General features: G+C 36.5%; 1 protein-coding gene across 29 annotated transcripts in view; it reads left to right on the top strand.

The window, feature by feature from the left end:
- The window catches only part of LOC127871938 (myoneurin-like), a 235,836-nt gene that overhangs the window by 39,146 nt on the left and 180,007 nt on the right, over window positions 1–16,683 (top strand). Inside the window, exons 5-7 of one of the 29 annotated variants that reach the window (XR_008045633.1) lie at window positions 11,949–12,726; window positions 12,805–12,856; window positions 12,935–13,192. The exons of 13 other annotated variants lie outside the window; for them this stretch is intronic. Coding sequence is in view for 6 of the 16 variants with exons in the window: in XM_052415221.1 (XP_052271181.1) it covers window positions 9,113–9,345 (233 nt within the window). In the remaining 10 variants the exon portion in view is untranslated. Of the gene's footprint in view, window positions 1–1,550; window positions 3,518–5,854; window positions 8,542–9,112; window positions 11,379–11,948; window positions 12,727–12,804; window positions 13,193–13,933; window positions 15,825–16,087; window positions 16,664–16,683 lie in introns of those variants that run through there. 15 more of the 29 variants (XR_008045635.1, XR_008045636.1, XR_008045628.1 and 12 more) reach the window with 15 other exon arrangements.

Below are 16,683 nucleotides of genomic sequence, written 5' to 3' on the forward strand. Positions count from 1 at the left end.
TTAATATTTGATGACTTTAAATGTCTGCATTCCTTGAAAATATTTGTTAAAACCCAAAGTAAAAGACAAATAATTGTCATGCAGACATTGTGGCCAAAACCAAATTGAGCACTTAACTAAGTAAGCTACAGTCGATTGGTGTATAGCTGATAGCTAAGGACTTCGAGTCTCATTTCAACGTAAACACCATGCATTCAGTAATTAAACCATTAAACCTAGATAGACACATGTCTTTCCTATTGAAACATGCCAGCGGTTTTAAATTTCCGAAAAAATATTATTTGTTTACAGCGCAAATTTCATGGTACACTGATTCAGCCATTACCGGATCGCTTAGGTCTTAATCGGATTACATGTGTACCGTGTTATTTCTTAAAATTTGACACAGCATTTGTGAAAAATAATTGCAATATATGTACATTTCCAGAAAGGAAATTCATTTCTGCGTTTAATAAGACCAAGTTCATGGAAATCGCTGCACAATTGATGAAGTAATGGCTGTTCAAAGCGATGCACCCTATATTCGAGTCATTTTGAGTTTAATACCCTGTTATATACACATTTTTCATTATAATTTGATTATTTTTCATTAAAAATGATGTTTTCACTAATTAATATCATAGCCGCACGCTAACCACAGGTCTATTGGACAACTTCAATTGAGTTTATATTTATTTTGAGACAATCCCGTCAATCCTGAATATAAGTCACCACATGTCCGTTATTCACTAAATCCCGAGTTACAGCTTTCATGCTTATTTTATATGGTACGCATCAATTTGGTTTCTGAGCATTCTTACTTTTGTAAAGGACACATAATACTAAAATAATACATCAATGAACATTATGTTTACCAAACAAAATCTCCAAAATTCAAGAAACCATTCGTCTGCACTTTTCCTGTCGTCACAAAAACGGTGTGTACATAACGTGACCTTGTTTTGCTTTCGAAAAAAGAAACAGTTGTAAACATTGACACACGTCAACAAAAACATGAATCGACTTAACAATAATAGGCTTTTTGTATTCAATTCATAGAAAACTAAATCTTAACATAAATAAAAGTATTTTGCAAAAAACGTTTAACCTATCCGCTACTCACTCAAATCTGCTATACACCAATCGACTGTATTTTAAGATTCTATTCTAATCGAAACTTTTCCAAGCTAACGATCATTTTATAATTATCCCTTTCATGCTTATAAGAAGCAAAGTGAAAATGGCTATATGCAACCAGCATAAAACCAGAACAGTCTGCGAGTAATTTGCAGTCTGTTCAGGTTTTATGTTGTTTGCTGCTCATCAGTATCTAAGGGTTGGAAATGAAACCCTTAAAACTTGAATCTAGTAAGAAAATTAGTCTCAAATTTTATTTGATTCTCTAAGGGATTGAAAGAAGCTTAAAAAAATCTGAGTGGTAACGGGTCATGGATGCTTTCTATAACCAATCCCATGCATTTAGCATTTATCTAAGTAAGCTATTTGAACATTCTATTCCAATGAAAGACTTCATAAGTTCGAGGTACAGTTAAATACACTTTCTATTGCAGATGACTCAAGTGCCTCAGGCAGGCGAGGCTATGCATGTACATTCTGTACAAAGGTGTTCCCGTACAAGTCCAAACTGGACGTACACATGCGTAAACACACTGGTGAGAAACCATTCGAGTGTGAGGTCTGCATGGTTGGCTTCAAACAGAAGGCTCACCTTCAACGACACCTGCTCGTACACTACAATCTATGATCAACGGTCCAGAACTGAACCAATAAATGCTTACAATCAATACATGCCTTTTTAAGACGTATCTACGGGTCCATTCCCTAACCTTAATTGGAACAAAAAATCCCACAATGAAAAAAATTAGATTTTAGATTTGTATGCCCCGAGGTAGCATGGCATATAGCATTTGAACTGTCTGTCCGTCCGTCAGTCTGTCCGAAAACTTGTAACATTGGCCATTACTTTTGCAATATTGAAGATAGCAACTTGATATTTGGCATGCATGTGGATCTCATGGAGCTGCACATTTTAAGTGGTGAAAGGTCAAGGTCATCCTTCAATGTCAAAAGTAAAAAAATACACTCCAAGGGAAGTAATAATCTTTAAAATGGAGATAATTTCTAAACCTTCCAAATGATTTATTGAAATTTTATTTCAAAGCGGCGCAATAGGGGGCATTGTGTTTCTGACAAACACATCTCTTGTTTAAATTTAATTTTAAGAAGTGTCTAATGATTATTTAAACTCTTTTTAGCTCACCTGATTGCTCAGGTGAGCTTTTCTGACCGGTCTTTGTCCGTCGTATGTCCGTCCGTCCGTAAACATTTGCTCGTAAACACGTAGAGGCCACATTTCATGTCAGATCTTCATGAAACTTGGTCAAAAGCTTTGCCCCAATAAAATCTCTGCCCAGTTCAAATCTGGGTTGTGCCGGGTCAAAAACTAGGTCACTAGGTCAAAAAAAAGAAAAAGCTTGTAAACACTGTAGAAGTCACATTTCATGCCCAATCTTCATGTACCTTTGTCAAAATGTTTGCCTTAGTGATATGTTGGTTGAGTTCAAAAGTGGTTCCGGTCCGTTAAAAAACATGGCCACCAGTGCATGATGAGAGGCAAGTCGTCCTCAACATCATCACATTTACTTTTTTCACTTTTGTCACTGTCACTTGTAATGTTTTCACTTACACTTTTTTCACTGTCATCTGCACTTTTTTCACTTTCGCTAGCACTAGCACTTTTTTCACTGTCACTCAGAAATCCACATTTGACGAAACACTTGCCGATCGTCTCCGTTGTTGTCTCCTTCCATGCGCTGATGACCCAGTAGATTGCTTGTAGGATGTTAACCCCGCTCTTCCAATGTCAGACACTTTCGTTTAGTGGTAGACTAATTGCTCTGATTTGTGTAGTTTTGCAAGTGCTTTCAAAATTATTTACCTCCCTTTTTTATACTGCTGCCAGTTACAAACTTACCTTTGAGTAAAAATTGTCATTGCAATCAAAACAATTATTTGCAAACTTTAATTAGAAATATAATTAATGTCAGCCGAGTTTTCACAGTTAGCTCTCGATAACAGCGTGTAAGCGTGGATGCCAATTAGCGGATTAACACCTGCATTGTTAGTTGAGTGTCACCATCGCTTAGCAACTTCACTGTAAGACTGCAACATGGTCGCTTACTGTCGTAATGAGTGTTAATTTGTGAGACAGATAATGGTCGTTGGTCGCGGATTTAACGTGGTCGTTGAGTAAAGCCATTTTTAATTGATTCTTATACATGTAGCTTGGGAGGAATTAATAACGGTCGTTTAGCTGAGTGGGTCGCTAAGTGCAAGTGGTCTGATGTGCAGGTTAGACAGGTAGTTTTTTCTCTATATGTATATAGTGAAAACATGTGAACACTCTAGAAGTCACATTTTTGGCCCAATTTGCATGAAATTAGTTATAAGATTTGTTACTTTGATATGAGAGTTGAGTTCGAAAATGGTTCCGGTCAGTTGAATAACATGGCTGCCAGGGGGGGGGGGGGGGCAGTTTTCCTTATTTGGCTATATAGAAACCTTGTAAACACTCTAGAAGTCACATTTTTTGCCCAATCATCATGAAAGTTGGTCAAAACATTGGTTTTAGTGATATCTCGGACGTGTTCGAAAATGGTTTAGATTGGTGAAAAAATAGGCCGCCATGGGGCGGGGCATTTTTCTCTATATGTATATAGTGAAACATGTGAGCACTCTAGAAGTACCATTTTTGGCCCAATTTTCATGAAATTTGGTCAGAACATTTGTTTCCTTGATATGAGAGTTGAGTTCAAAAATGGTTCCGGTCAGTTGAATAACATGGCTGCCGGGGGGGGGGGGGGCAGTTTTCTTATATTTATATAGTAAAAAAAGCATGTGAACACTCTAGAAATCACATTTTTTGCCCAATCATCATGAAACTTAATTGGTACAAAGATTGGTTTTATATATATCACATAATTAATGCCATAATTATTGCCCTTAGATTGTCCAAATTTTCATTATATTATACAAAATCCTTGTAAACACTAGAGGTCACAATTTTGTTTCAGATTTTATGAATCTTGGTCATAATATTTATTTTTGTAAGCAAAGTTTGACGTTTGGTAAGGGGGGGTCAACTCAAAATATAGGTCACCAGGTCAAATCTTACAGAAACAAAAACACTCCATCTGCCAGAGTTTTGGTTCAATAATGATGAAACTTTACCAGGATGTTTGTCTGGACAATATCTAGGTCAAGTTTGATGTTTGGTAAAGATTGAATGAACCGACTCCTCTCAGGTGAGCGAACTAGGGCCATCTTGGCCCTCTTGTTTATTTCAATAACATTATTTGAGTTCAATGACACCTATGTGTACACTACAATTTGTGGACAAAATGTGTTTTTGTATCTATTGATGTTGATGAAAATAGTCTAAGACTTGCAGTTGGATATTTTGTATACAGAAAAAAAACCTATGATTCCTAACAGTCCAAGTAATAATCTGCTTTATGATATACATGTATATAACATAAGCATAGTTAACGTATACATTTTATATTTGCCTATAACATGTTTTTTTAATAATTATATTGTTACTGATCAACTCTGATCCATCTTTGTGTTGTGTATTGTTATGTGTTTTTGATATTGATGTTGACATCACTTCCTGTGTTTATGTTAATATTACATGTGTAATACTCAGGGTTCTCAATAAGAGCCGGCCGCCGGCCAAATCAGCCGTTTGAAATCAGATTTTGGCTGGTTGAAAATCGCTCAGATTTGGAAAATCGGCAATTGACTTTTCGAAATTTGTGTGTCTTTTTTGTTATTTGGCTCCTATTTGCTATATTAAGCAAAGACGTCACTTCATTATCTCCCTTAACGCATTACTACAACAACAATGAAAAGGTGCATATTGGACTCGGTCAAACTGCAGTAAAATATTTTGACGTTCTGTTCATCACATGTTGAGTTAAAATTTTCCAAAGGTAATAAAGAGCTTTTTTCATTTATTTTTTGTTAGTTAAAAAAGCTAAAATTCATAAAATGCACACAAAAATGCTCAAATTTAAGTGCCTGGTTGACCACTAAAATAGCCATAATATGGCCCAAAATGCAGGAAATCAAGTGCTCAATTTTAAAATCTTCAGGGGGAGCATGCCCCCCGGACCCCCTTAGAAGGCCTGTTGGTTTCACATTTGGGCCTGTTGGCTCAAAAGTTATTGAGAACCCTGAATACTATTAATGAAGGTTATGGCCAAAAAATATATTTAGTTTTCAAGAAAATAAAAGAAACAAAAGTAACATGTTTGTACGATTTTATTTTATTTTAACAATGTGTCGGCCACTGACCAAAACTGTGCAAACAAATGCTTATACACAATATTCACTTTTACAAATGAAAATAAGATATTAATCAGCAAGTATTATTCAAATATTGACAGCATTAGTAAGACAGTCAAACTGTTATTCACAAAATAGCATGATTCATTTGTTTGTGATTTTTCAAAGAGCTTATGGTCATGTTTGTGATTTTCATCTATCCAGTTCTCCGAGTTTTGCATTAGCAAATATAATGTTACAAACACTTGTATTAAATTTTTTTAAATCATATTTTCCTAAAGTAATCAAAATTACATGATTTCTCACATCCAAAGTTTCCCAGGGCCATTCCCAAAAAGTGTGACAAAATGCGATAAAAGAGTTGCTATCCATCTGAAGTTAGTACAATGTGTTCCGAAAATTTAAGATAAGGAAGAACATTAAAATTATGAAATCATCCACGTAAGAAAACAATTTATGTAAAAAATATGAAATGACAATTTAACATTTAATTCTTGATTTTCAGCGTTATTTTCCTTGCACGACCCAACCAAACCCGAGTGTCCCATCTGTCACAAGTCGTATTCCTCGAAATACAAGTTGAAGCGTCACATGATCATCCACACTGGAGAACTTCCATTCGAATGTGAAATCTGCGGACACAGATTCAATAGAAAGGATACGTTGAAGACTCATAATGTTCTGGTCCATGTGAAAGCTGCAGAGATGTTGAATGATCTTTGAATGATTTTAAGTGTGTGATTTGTTCTTGATTTAAGCGTGTTTAGCTGATTTCAGAGTGTGTTTTTTTACTTTGTCCACGTGAATGCGGAAATGTTTGAATGATCTCCGAATTATTTTAAACAATGGCATATTTGAATTTTGTGCTTCATTTAACTAAATTTTTTTTCAGATTTCTTTTTTTTTACACATTCTAAATTAAAGAAAACTCCCTGAAGATTTCAAACATTTGGATTGAATTTTTTTTTTACCTAACACATTTTTCTGACACAACGCATTATTTAAATGTATAATAATGTTTTAGTGATTGCTAGTTACGAAGACCAGCACTCATTTCATCACATTTTTAGCGCAACTTAGCATAAACAGCTTTGTGTATGAAGTGATATTCTGGCAGAGGTATGTGCTGTTTAACTGAGACACATTTTAAATATTTATATGTACATCATTTTAAAGACATTTGTGTCCTTTATGTTGCAAACTTAACTCTCAGTTTTCTGTGTATCAATCAAAAACTTTTATTATGTCCGCCACCACTCTAGTGGGGGACATATTGTTTTTGCCCTGTCTGTTGGTCTGTACGTTGGTCTGTTTGGTAAAACTTTAACATTTGCCATAACTTTTGCAATATTGAAGATAGCAACTTAATATTGGGCATACATATGTATCTCATGGAGCTGCACATTTTGAGTGGTGGAAGGTCGAGGTTAAGGTCATCCTTCAAGGTCAAAGGTAAAAAAAAAAGTCAAAGTGGCGCAGAAGGCGACATAGTGTTTCTGACAAAAACATTTCTTGTTATGAATATGTTATTTATTGTATGGTGAATGGCAAGACTAAATTTGTGTGTACATCGCACTATTCTTTGCAGAGGTATGTGCCCTTAAACTTTGACAATTTGTGGATATGTACATCATTATACCCCCACAAACGAAGTTTAAGGGGGTATATAGGAGTGAACTTGTCTGTCTGTTGGTCGGTCTGTCTGTCTGTCTGTATTAAGTGTCCCCTCTCTAATTCAAGTAGTTTTCATCCAATCTTTACCAAACTTTGTCAGTTGTTGTATCTACATGATGTCTAGGCCATGTTCGAACATGGGCCTTGCCGGGTCAAAAACTAGGTCACGGGGTCACTTAGTGCGTTTTAAACATTCAGCATGTTGTCCGCTCTCTAATTCATGTAGTTTTCATCCGATCTTCACCAATCTTGGTCAGAAGTTGTATCTAGATGATCTTAAGGCCAAGTTCGAACATGGGCCTTGCCTGGTCAAAAACTAGGTCACGGGTCAAGAACTAGGTCACGGGGTCACTTAGTGCGTTTTTTAACATTCAGCATGGTGTCTTCTCTCTTATTCAAGTAGTTTTCATCCGATCTTCACCAAACTTGGTCAAAAGTTTTATCTATATGATCTGAAGGCCAAGTTCGAACATGGGCCATGCCAGATCAAAAACTAGGTCACAGGGTCACTTAGTACGTTTTACACATTGAGCATGGTGTCTGCTCTCTATTTCAAGTAGTTTAAATCCCATCTTCACCACACTTGGTCAGAAGTTGTAACTAGATGATGTGTAGGTCAAGTTCGAACATGGGCCATGCCGGGTCAAAAACTAGGTCACAGGGTCACTTAGTGTGTTTTAAACCTCACCATGTTGTCTGCTCTCTAATTAAAGTAGTTTTTATCCAATCTTCACCAAAATTGGTAAGAAGTTGTATCTTGATAATGTCTAGGGCAAGTTTGAATATGGGTCATGCCGGGTCAAAAACAAGGTCGAGGTGTCACTTAGTGCGTTTTAAACATCACAATGTTGTCCGCTCTCTAATTCAAGTAGTTTTCATCCAATCTTCACCAAACTTGGTCAGAAGTTGTATCTAGATGATGTCTAGGTCAAGTTTGAATATGGGTCATGCCGGGTCAAAAACTAGGTAACGGGGTATCTTAGTGCGTTTTAAACCTCACCATTTTGTCCGCTCACTAATTCAAGTAGTTTTCATCCAATCCTGCCAAAACTTGGTCACAAGTTTTATCTAAATCATCCCTAGGACAAGTTTGAACATGGGCCATTCCAGGCCTAAAACTAGGTCACAGGCATGGTGTCCGCTCTCTAATTCAAGTAATTTACATCTGATCTTCACCAAACTTGGTCAGAAGTTTTATGGGCGTGATCTTAAGGCCAAGTTAGAACATGGGCCTTTCTGGGTCAAAAACTAGGTCAAGGGGTCACTAAGTACGTTTTAAAAATTGAGCATGGTGTCCGCTGTTTTTTGTGATGCAAAATGTTATGTGTCACTGCGGCATGTGGGGGTATTCGTCACGTCTTTGACAAAGCTCTAGTTGTACCTGTGTACCTTTTTGTCTCCAACAGTTTTGTGTGTATTAAAAAAAATATTTATTTGATTTTTGTGAATTTTGTTTATGTCAGTGTTATGTGCCCTTGGACTGAGGCAAATGATTCTATAAATGAACATAAAGCTTTTTGTCTTTATTTGTAAAGTAGCAAGGGACCAATTTTGAGAATACTTTTACCAAAACTCAAATTTTTGCACATGCTTAAAATAAGCCTTTATGCATTTTTTTTAAGATGAGAAGTATCATTATTTAAAGAAAACATCACAACCATTTCACAATATCAGTAATGGTATTTTGACAATATTCAACCCTTCAACCAACTGTCCTTTTTAATATTAATACATATTGATACTACATGGACAAGTGCAAAATACAGTCACCTTAATAAGCAATGTGTACAATCGAAGTAAGTGTTTAATTATGTTGCCTACACCTTCTACTTCTACTTCTTTTTAATAATGATACATATTGATACTACATGGACAAGTGCAAAATACAGTCACCTTAATAAGCAATGTGTACAATCGAAGAAAGTGTTTTATTATGTTGCCTACACCTTCTACTTCTACTTCTTTTTAATATTGAAACATATTGATACTACATGGACAAGTGCAAAATACAGTCACCTTAATAAGCAATGTGTACAATCGAAGAAAGTATTTCATTATGTTGCCTACACCTTGTCATTGTTTATTTCAGAGGGTAACACCTGGGACTTTAATGTGCCAGCTTTCATGACAAAGCGCCACAAGTGCCCCGTGTGCCCCTGGGCGTTTCGTCGACCCGCAGAACTCGAGCGTCACATGAGGAGTCATACCGGCGAAAAACCATTTGAGTGTTCGGAGTGCGGCTTGAGATTCAGTCGTAAAGGCGCACTTAAGATGCATGTTGTGAAAGTGCATAGTGCTGATGCTTGGAACAAAGTTACCTAGACATCTTTAGCGCTGACACTTGGAACAAAGTTGCCTAGACGTCATTAGCGCTTACAATTGGAACAAAGTTACGTAGACGTCAGTATGCAGATGCTTAAGTGCAAAGGGCTTAGAACAAAGTTGCCCAGACGTCAGTTTTTACGATGCACGTTCTGAAAGTGCATAACGCTTGGAACAATTTTACCTAGATATGGCTATTTTTCCTTCTAAGGGAATGTACGTTGTTAACAAATTTTAAGAATTGGCTACTCAAATGTCAAAATTTTGAACAGTTTGCGACTCAATTTTTATACATTTTTTAACAGTTTGCAACTCATTATTTCATTTATTTTTAAAGATTGCATCTCATTTGTCACATTTTTGAAAAGATTGTGAACCCATTTTTTTTTTACAATATTAGTGGGCAAAGGCTGCTTTACAAAGATGGGAAACAAAGTTTTTCTAGACCTTAATTGTAAAACCATTTATGCCTAGCGTCTAGAAAAAAGGCCTTGGGGTCTCATCTGGGTCTGCGCTGTTTGCTTAAATAAATTTCCGTAAGAAATATTCTAAATATAGAAATAAATATACTAGACATCCCTAATGTTGGAAATAAATTGATCCAATCTAGAAGGATGGGAGAGTCCACCAGGCATAAATGGGTTAAACTAGCAAGAGATCACATAGCAGGATGCAATGCCCATTCCCCATTTGGTTGCAAACTGCTGCTATTTTAAGTGCCCTGCCTTTGCTCTTATTAAAGTTATCAAGTTATAATTTGATATTGAGGAACTTTTAAGTTTTCTTTGTGCCTTGATTTTCAAAAACCTGTCATAATAATGCTTAAAACTTTAAACTATAATGCAATGAAGGCCTTATACTTATGACAACAAGCTTGTATTTTGAAGTTGTGCAAATGACTCTTCTGGTACCTAAAGATGTGTATATGTACATGGAAAGTGTGCTTATTATAATGTGTTCATTTGAAAATCTATGATTTATTAAAAACTTAAAAGTTTATACTTTTTAAACTTTATTTGAAACTTCTGTACTGCTTGAACTCCACAATAAAGGAAAGAAAAATTGATATATTCTCATATATTTCCACTAAAAATCTCTTCATAGTTCAACTGACAACTGTTTATATTAAGGGCTTTGAATTCTGTGGCCATTTAAGAAACACAAATTCCATGTATGCTTATTGTATTTTTATACGCCCGTCTATGACGGGACGTATTATGGTATACCCCGCGTCTGTCCGTCCGTCTGTTAATGTCGTACGCTACGTCAAATATCCTTTGACAGATTTTCTTCAAATTTTAACACAATCTTAATATTGATAAACCCTGATCCCCTTTCGTTTTTGACGGAATTCTGAATTGTCGTTCCAGAGTTATGGGACTTTGTTCGTCAAAATTTCGTGATTTCATTGAATGTCCTACTGTAGCTCAAATATCCTTCGATGGATTTTTTTCAAATTTCAACACAATCTTAATATTGATAAACCCTGATCCCCTTTCGTTTTTGACGGAATTCTGAATTGTCGTTCCAGAGTTATGGGACTTTGTTCGTCAAAATTTCGTGATTTCATTGAATGTCCTACCGTAGCTCAAATATCCTTCGATGGATTTTTTTCAAATTTTAACACAATCTTAATATTCATAAACCCTGATCCCCTTTCATTTTTGACGGAATTCTGAATTGTCGTTCCAGAGTTATGCGACTTTGTTCGTCAAAATTTCGTGATTTCATTGACTGTCCTACCGTATCGGATTTACCATGTTACAATGTTAAATTATCAAGTATTCACATATTCAACTGGATGAGATTTGACTGGAACATTGGAATTCCATACACGCATACATATACTCAAAAAAAGATATGGTATGAATGTCAAGGAGACGGCGCTCCATGCTCATGTACTTAAATAAACCATGTATTCAAATACAAATAAACTGAAGTAAAAAAATGATTCAAAGGGTTATTTATTACCTTACTACTTCATTGGCGAACGACGGGCGTATCATGCGCTCATGGCGCAGCTCCTCAGTTTATTGTATATTACAATCTGATGATACATTCTCATAATATATATACACATTCTTTCAAAGTCTGTTTATTTTTATGGTGTGTATGATGGCGCCCTGTAAGACACGCAAATGCTATGTATTCTTACTGTATTATTAGCTCTGCTTTTTTTAGAGAAAACCCGAGGTATTGTCATAGCCAGCTCGCCGTCCGCCGTAGGCGTCGTGCTAAAACCTTAACATTGGCTCTAAAATCAAAGTGCTTCCACCTACAACTTTAAAACTTCATATGTAGATGCACCTTGATAAGTTCTACATGCCACACCCAATTTTGGGTCACTAGGTGGTCAAGGTCACTGTGTCCTCTAAAAAAAAAAAAAAATATTTTTCTGACAAGCTTTCGCAGCCGAGTGTTGGCACCTGTTATGCGGTGCTCTTGTTATATAATACAATGTGATGATACATTTTGTCATGTTTTCCCACTAAGAATCTCTTCATATTTCCTACTGACGACTGTATTTATTTTCCAGTCTTTATGTGCTGCTGCCCTTGAAAAAACACAAATCCCATTCAACTGCCAATTCCGTTTATTTTCAGTGCGTTCAATGCAGTCGCCCTCTAAGAAACATAAATGCTCAGTATGCTCCAGGGGTTTTACTCGTCCTGCAGAAGTGGTACGACACATGAGGATACATACTGGTGAGAAACCCTACCCCTGTCCAGCATGTGGCCATCGTTTCAACCAGAAATCTGCCATGAAGAGCCACTACATGAAGATACATGTACACCCTTGGGGTCTTGATGAGATGTCTCTGGAGCCTTCAAGTCTTGATGTTAAACCTTGATGGTGAAACTACACATTGACAGTATTACCTTGTGCAAGTAGTAAGGAAAACACATGTGGCATAGACTGGGCATTGATGAAACTACACATTAACATTGTGACCTTTTAAAGCTGCATTATGGGAAAACTGGGCTTATTGCATGTGGTAGTTATCATATTTTATGCACAGGCTAATCTGGGTTAACACATGCATAAAGCCCTGTTTTCCCAGAAGGGGGCTCATATGGAAACAATTTGAGTACCGGGGTAATGGAAACAATTTGAGTAACGGGGTTATGGAAACAATTTGAGTACCAGGGTTATGGAAACAATTTGAGTACCGGGGTTATGGAAACAATTTGAGTACCGGGGTTATGGAAACAATTTGAGTACCGGGGTTATGGAAACAATTTGAGTACCGGGTTTATGGAAACAATTTGAGTACCGGGGTTATGGAAACAATTTGAGTACCGGGTTTATGGAAACAATTTGAGTACCGGGGTTATGGAAACAATTTGAGTACCGGGGTTATGGAAACAATTTGAGTACCGGGTTTATGGAAACAATTTGAGTACCGGGGTTATGGAAACAATTTGAGTACTGGGGTTATGGAAACAATTTGAGTACCAGGGTTATGGAAACAATTTGAGTACCGGGGTTATGGAAACAATTTGAGTACCGGGTTTATGGAAACAATTTGAGTACCGGGGTTATGGAAACAATTTGAGTACCGGGGTTATGGAAACAATTTGAGTACCAGGGTTATGGAAACAATTTGAGTACCGGGGTTATGGAAACAATTTGAGTACCGGGGTTATGGAAACAATTTGAGTACCGGGGTTAAAGTCCTCAATTGGCTAAATGTCCACTCTGTTGGTATGCATTCTATACTTGGTGTGTGGGAGCCGAGAACTTTGGTGGATAGACCAACATTGTGGAATTTGATCATTAGTCAGTATAAAATAGAGATACATGTGTATACGGGAGGCGGAAAACTACAACGGGCGAGGCATGGTCAGGGGTGATAACCCCAAAAAAGGGTTAGGGTAAGGGTTAGGATTAGGGGTCGGGTTAGGGTTAGGGTTGGGTTTAGGCTTACCCAAACCCTAACCCGACCCCTAACACTAACCCAAACCCTAACCCTCTAACCCCCCCTTGCGCAATACCATACCATGCCTCGCCCATTGTAGTTTTCCGCCTCCCATGTGTATACATGTTTGTAAGGCAGGCTGCACTGGCTAATCAGGGATGGCACTTTCCACTATTATGGCCTTTTTGCTTTTAAGGGAGGTCTTTTTAAAATGAAAATCCAATGTAGGCAGAACAACTGCTTAGGCTTGTCTGGAACAACACTCTACGCACACGCATTAAGCCCAATTTTTTCCTAACAATCATCAATTGATGGAACACATTGTAACATTCTGTTGTTCAGCAAGTTAACATACACTCATACTGTTCAGGCATTCGGGCACAGCAGCATGACAGCACTAAGGGGGTTTGTGTGTAAAATATAAATGATTTATTTTAATGCACATAAGTGTCTATTTAAAAACTTTTGATGATACTTCAGGAATTGTTGTAGTGAAATGAAAATATTGTTTGTGTTGCAGGAAAGTGTCTATGTGTAACCTTTTTATGATATACCACAAAATAGCATATTTTTACCTCATTTATATTGATTTACTAAAAAAAGCATTCTTTTACCGCTGTTTCTGTTGATGTACTTTAAAGTCAATTTTTACCATTGTTTCTGTTGCAGGAAAGTGTCTGAAGCTGCATGCATGTATGATTTGTGGGCGGAGCTTCAAGCGTCCTGCAGAGGTTACACGCCACATGAGGATTCATACTGGGGAGAAACCCTACCCCTGTCCTGTGTGTGACAAACGCTTTTCCATGAAGGCCAGTGTGAAGTCTCACATGCTCGTCCATATCAAGGAAGGCAGCATGCCTGCTATAGATGTTTAGCTGGCTGGAATTGGAGTGGCTGTGTGATGTGTTTAGCTGTGTTTTAGGAAAGCATGCTGGGAGGGAATCAGAATATATGTGACACATTTGTAAATTTACTTTTTGTTGGTATGATAGTGTGGTATTTGTGAATATGTTTGTTAAATGTGTCAGTTGATTGCTGTTGATTTATTTCAAAATCAATCCATGGGCTCAAGATGCCTGTTGATGTTACATTTAGCAAATTGATTCACAATACAGTGTCACTATTTCTCTGTTGATGTTACATTGAGCACATTGATTCACAATGCAGTGTCACTATCTCTCTGTTAATGTTACATTAAGCACATTGATTCACAATACAGTGTCACTATCTCTCTGTTGATGTTGCGTAGAGCACATTGATTCACAATACAGTGTCACTATCTCTGTGTTGATGTTACATTAAGCACATTGATTCACAATGCAGTGTCACTATCTCTCTGTTTATGTTACATTAAGCACATTGATTCATAGTACCGTGTCACTATCTCTCTGTTGATGTTACATTGAGCACATTGATTCATAATACCATGTCACTATCTCTGTGTTGATGTTACATAGAGCACATTGATTCACAATACAGTGTCACTATCTCTCTGTTTATGTTACATGGAGCACATTTATTCACAATACAGTGTCACTATCTCTGTGTTGATGTTACATTTAGCACATTGATTCATAATGCAGTGTCACTATCTCTCTGTTTATGTTACATTAAGCACATTGATTCATAATACCGTGTCACTAGCTCTCTGTTGATGTTACATTTAGCACATGGATTCACAATACTGTGTCACTATCTCTCTGTTTATGTTACATGGAGCACATAAATTCACAATACCAGGCTTCCTGAAAAGGCCGGACCGCCGGTCTTGTCCAGCAAAATTCTTTACGGTCCGGCGAAGTTTCTAATATCGCCGGTCCTTGTGACAGGCCAAAAAAATATGACTAAATAAAGAAAAGTCTAATACTTGCCAAAAGATCGAAAAAAAACACATTAGAATCACTCTTTTTGTAATTTCAAGCCTGTTTGTCAGTAAGAACACTAACGCGTCACTAGTTCTTAAGAGTGCTCTCCCTTTGAAACGTTGTTTTTTCAAAAAGGTCCATTTCATTGGTTCGGCATATTACCATCTATCTAATTTCAAAGGTTATAACAAAAAACTACACCTGAAAATAAATGTAGTTGCTAAAGTTCTTCAATGGCAACACCAATCGTGCTGTGTGATTTTGTTTTGAGTCTGACTACAATTTAAAGCTGTTGTCCATCATACACTGTAATCACTAGAACACACAAGAGTTTTGATTTACTTTATTGAGTGTACTTATAGGCTGCACATAGCAATAAATATGAGTTTTCATTTACTTAATTCTTCAGCTATAAACTCACGCTTTTTAGTCAGATAAATTTTTGTCCGGACAGGCTAAATTTTCCATCAGCCTGTCCGGTTGACAGGCACTTTTTGGGACTTTTCAGGAAGCCTGCAATACAGTTCACTATCTGAAAGCATTTATTATGTGCAACATGTAGGTAAGATTAAAATCTTTTTCTATTGTTCTTTGACTTAGCTTTCATCAACCTCTCATGCACTTCAAATAGAATACAGTTTCATATTTAATTGACACTTAGTTGTATAAAAAGTAAACATATACCTGTTTAGGAAGTGTTGTGTTTATATAGTTCTATTGAATTATTGTGTATAGTTCTTCTGAATTATTTTGCTGTTGTTATTTAATAATAAATAGGATACAAAAGCATTGTTTTCTTTTTAATACATTGCCAGAGTAAAATGAATTTCTTATAGAATTATTGTGTAATTATTTGTTATCACTCATTTTATTTACATTTTACATGCAACGTTGTAAAATCTAACAAATCAAGTGTACACTGTATAGATGCTTTCAGTTTAATATTTCCTTATTTCAGGTAAAACTGACCAAGGTTTTCAATGTGAGACATGCACGAAGGTTTTCAAAAGTCGCTACGATGCACGTCGACACGTCATCATACACACGGGGGAAAAACCGTTTCAGTGTCCAAAGTGCAACAAACGCTTCAATGTGAAACATAATATGAAGAAGCACCTGATGAATCATTTCTTGCCACCAGATTTTGTTTAACTGGTACTGAATATTGATCTTTGTCCAAGGAATGGGCATATTGCAGAGACTGTGATTAAGTCATTTTGTGCATCAATGGGTTTGTACAAATAAAATAGATCTGATTTTCCCAAGGGATTTATGTTAAACGGAGATTATATCATCATCAGGAAGCGTTTATGTGAAAGAAAAACTTTTTCATAAGTTATGTGTCCTTACCCCGGCCATTTATAAAGCAGTCATAGCATACAAATAGTTGAAGTTTGTGGAGGGACTAGCTTCTTTTTTCTAAAATTTGAAGATGAATTTGAAACTTCCATAATGGTATCATCATGAAGTGCAGATAAGAAGCTATCTTTTTCATTCACAATGACCAACACATTCCTGAGCTATCCTTCTTTTCACTCAATGTGTATGTCTTGT

Source organism: Dreissena polymorpha, chromosome 3, assembly GCF_020536995.1.
Source record: "Dreissena polymorpha isolate Duluth1 chromosome 3, UMN_Dpol_1.0, whole genome shotgun sequence".
Lineage (NCBI taxonomy): Eukaryota > Metazoa > Mollusca > Bivalvia > Myida > Dreissenidae > Dreissena > Dreissena polymorpha.